Source organism: Drosophila kikkawai, chromosome 3L (genome assembly GCF_030179895.1).
Source record: "Drosophila kikkawai strain 14028-0561.14 chromosome 3L, DkikHiC1v2, whole genome shotgun sequence".
NCBI classification, from domain to species: domain Eukaryota; kingdom Metazoa; phylum Arthropoda; class Insecta; order Diptera; family Drosophilidae; genus Drosophila; species Drosophila kikkawai.
The window spans coordinates 8,207,472-8,210,803 of record NC_091730.1 but is presented as its reverse complement, the minus strand read 5'-3'; the positions used below and the strand labels follow the sequence as shown (position 1 = coordinate 8,210,803).

Here is a 3,332-nt window from a genome sequence, read left to right as displayed (position 1 = left end):
ATTCCCACGTTCAGTTTTTGTGTTTGGGGAATTTGATCTTTTCTTTTATCTTTTTCGTAGCTTTTTGCTTAATTGAATTCATTTTGGCCGAGTGAAAATGTAAAGAGATAAAATGGTATAAAGCAATATGTGAACTAGAGCCAGGCCGAGTTGGTGAAACCATTTATCATTATTGGCAGAGATCGTTGGCCATATTTAGTCGTATTTATTGGCAAAACAAATTGATTAATTGATTTGGCATTTGCATGCGGCTCTCGTCTTAATGAGAACTTGACGTCTCATTGAGAACTGTTGCCCCCAGTTTCATTCCAGATGATCGATGAATGAATGCAAAAGGTGCTGGAACGAACGAATGAATGAATGAATGTGCAGGGAATGTTGAGAAAAAAACAACAGGAGACTGTGCACTGGAAGAAATAATAAAATAATATATCAAAAGGTCAACAAAGTAATAAATAAGTCTATAGTAATTGGTTTCTTAATCATTATATTTAATAATTGAGTTTCTTAGACTTTTCTCTTTTACTTTCTTCAAATACCTATCTTGATTTTTCTCTCAGTGGTTTCTGGAGTGACCTTATCTGAATCGCCTGCGTAACGTCTCGACTTGGTAGCCCAGAAATCGATGTCAGGGACAGTTGAAAACGCACGAACCTGGCCTGCCTGTCTGTCCTCTCACCTGCACTCGCTCTCACCTGCGATCTGAACTCTGCGCACTCATTAATCATGGCTTTGGGTTGGAGTGCTCACAGAGAGAGAGAGTGCCAAAGGCAGATGGTTTGGCTTACGATCAGGGGGAAAAACTCTGTTCAAGTGCGCTCGAAGCGCCAAAAAATGAGTTAAAAAATATGCTGGTTGCTTGCTTATTTGTTTGTTGGCTATGTTTTTGATTACATAATCCAAACAAATCACGAGAAAGTATAACGAATTTTGATTGAAGTCGCTGATGAGATACTCTAATAGATAATAGAATACCTGATTTTCAGAAATAAATAATATTGTTAATAGAATACTCAAAATGTATACAATATATTGTACTAAAATTCATAAAAAATATATATTAATATTATTAAACTCCCTATTTATATTATATACACCTCTCTTTAATGTTAAAACGTATCTCCAACTCCATTTACCCTTCCACAAAATCCATTTTCCAACTGTTTCGATCAGCAACTATAGCCTTCAATTGTGGTTAGGGGAGAGTCTTTCGACATAAACCTACCGGAGGCTTTCGCCGGAGCCACTCGAGCCTTGTGTGTTAATGTCTCTAACTGGCCCGGGGGTGTCCGTGGTCCGTGGTGCACTGCAGCCATTGCGTTGGCTTCCGGACAAGGCCGCTTTTTGAGTTTTGTGGGGGATTTGCTCTATAAAAGTGAAGCCACGACCTGGCAAAAGCATCAGTTCGACGCTTTGGCTCATCTCCATCAGGTCAACATGAAAATCTTCGTCTGTTTGCTGGCTCTGGGAGCTGTGGCCCATGCAGGATTCATTGGCGGAGCAGGTGGCGGCGGCGGAGGCTATGGCGGTGGTGGTGGTGGTGGCGGCGGCTACGGCGGTGGATCTCCCCATGGTGGCGGCGGCGATGGAGGCTACAGCTATGGTGGAGGCTCTGATCACGGATCCGATCATCATCATGGCAGCGGTGGTGGCTCCCCGCCCGTCAAAATCATCAAAGTCATCCACGAATCCGCTCCAGCTGGTGGTGCAGGAGGCTGGCAATCAGGAGGAGGCGGTGGCGCTGGAGGCTGGCAATCAGGAGGAGGCGGTGGCGCTGGAGGCTGGCAATCTGGAGGAGGCGGTGGCTACGGAGGTGGCGGTTCCCATGGCAGCGGTGGCGCCCAGGAGGTCAAAATCATCAAGATCATCTCACAGCAGGGTTCGGCTGGCGGTCATGGAGGCGGCTATGGTGGCTCATCCGGCGGCGGTGGATATGGTGGCTCATCTGGTGGCGGTTGGTCCTCTGGTGGCTCATCCGGCGGTGGCTGGTCAGCTGGAGGCGGTGCTGCTGATGCCCCCACGGCTGTGAAGATCATCAAAATCATCTCGGAATCGGACTCTGGTGCTGGTGACTCTGGCGGTTGGTCCTCGGGCGGTGCTCCCAGCGGTGGCTGGTCCTCGGGTGGAGCTTCCAGCGGTGGTTGGTCCTCGGGTGGAGCTTCCAGCGGCGGCTGGTCACCTCAGGGCGGTGCCGGCAGCTGGTAATTGTGATATTTCAACCCATACCCATCCCTCCATTATTGTCATTGTCCACATCTCCATTTCCATTCTTTGTTAAAGCTCCATTCCACCATATTTGTTGAATAAAAACTTTTCTGTTTGATCATTTCCCAAAAAAAGAAGTGTTTAATTTGCAAAAAAAAAAGGAGCAGCAACCCAAGAAATCCTTTTACAACTTTTCAATTTAAAACAGAAAACTCTGGAAGAAAAATACATAGAAAAATGCCCAACCATTTTTCCTCCCTGCTCTCCTTTTTTTTCCTCTAAGAAGGCACACTTAAGCGTTAAGTAATAAAATGCAAGCAAAGCTGGGCGAAAAAAAAGGAGCAGCCGAGAAGGGACTGGGGAAAAAAAAAGGAAAACTGTCGGAAAATATGTAAAATATCACTTTTGACTAGCCGGGAAAAGTCTAGCCACCCCCAAGGAGCCAGTTTTCGCGCTGCGGGTGGTGGCAAAAGTGGGCGTGAACAGAGGGTTGGGTCGGGATTCATTGGGTTGCATGTATAAAAATATATATTTTCCATATAAATCTAACAAAGGACGTGTTCGGGTTACTTGATTAGGGCCAGGCCAAGGAGTGGGCAAAACATTTTCCTCCATTCGCGTTGCTTTTCTTTTTTTTTCATCCTTTTTTATTTTCTGGGTGGCAGTATGGAGTGCCTACGAAAAGGATAAAAGACAGGCTGGGTTTCTTTTCGGTTCTCTTGGAACATTTACACAAAGAAAGAACTTTATATACACACACCAATAAAGAAAAGTGAGCAATTTGTTGCTGGAGATATGATAGGTTTGATTTTTTGTATTGATTTATTTCCACACAAAGGGCAAGTGTATATATATATTTATTTTGTTTGCTTTTGGGCATTTTCCATTGAGGGAATTGCGCAATTTTTTTGGCCAAGAAGAATTATAAAAACAATCATTAAACATATTTATTCTCTCCCACTCAATAGCCATCAACTTGTTGCCGGGCATTGTAAACAAAACAAACATTTGGCGGAACATTCCAAGGGGATACACACACATTACTTAATATTCATTCGGGGATCCGAAAAAGCGAAACGGCAGCTCTAAACAAATACTGAAATGAAATTATTTTTATGAGTTAAATG

General features: G+C 44.1%; 1 protein-coding gene across 1 annotated transcript; it reads left to right on the top strand.

The window, feature by feature from the left end:
• The first annotated feature begins 1,430 nt into the window (after positions 1–1,430).
• Positions 1,431–2,286, top strand: LOC108080475 (uncharacterized). The gene has a single exon (XM_017175222.2). The coding sequence runs from the start codon at positions 1,438–1,440 to the stop codon at positions 2,203–2,205; it is 768 nt and encodes a 255-aa protein (XP_017030711.1). The 5' UTR covers positions 1,431–1,437; the 3' UTR covers positions 2,206–2,286.
• The last annotated feature ends 1,046 nt before the right edge of the window (positions 2,287–3,332 follow it).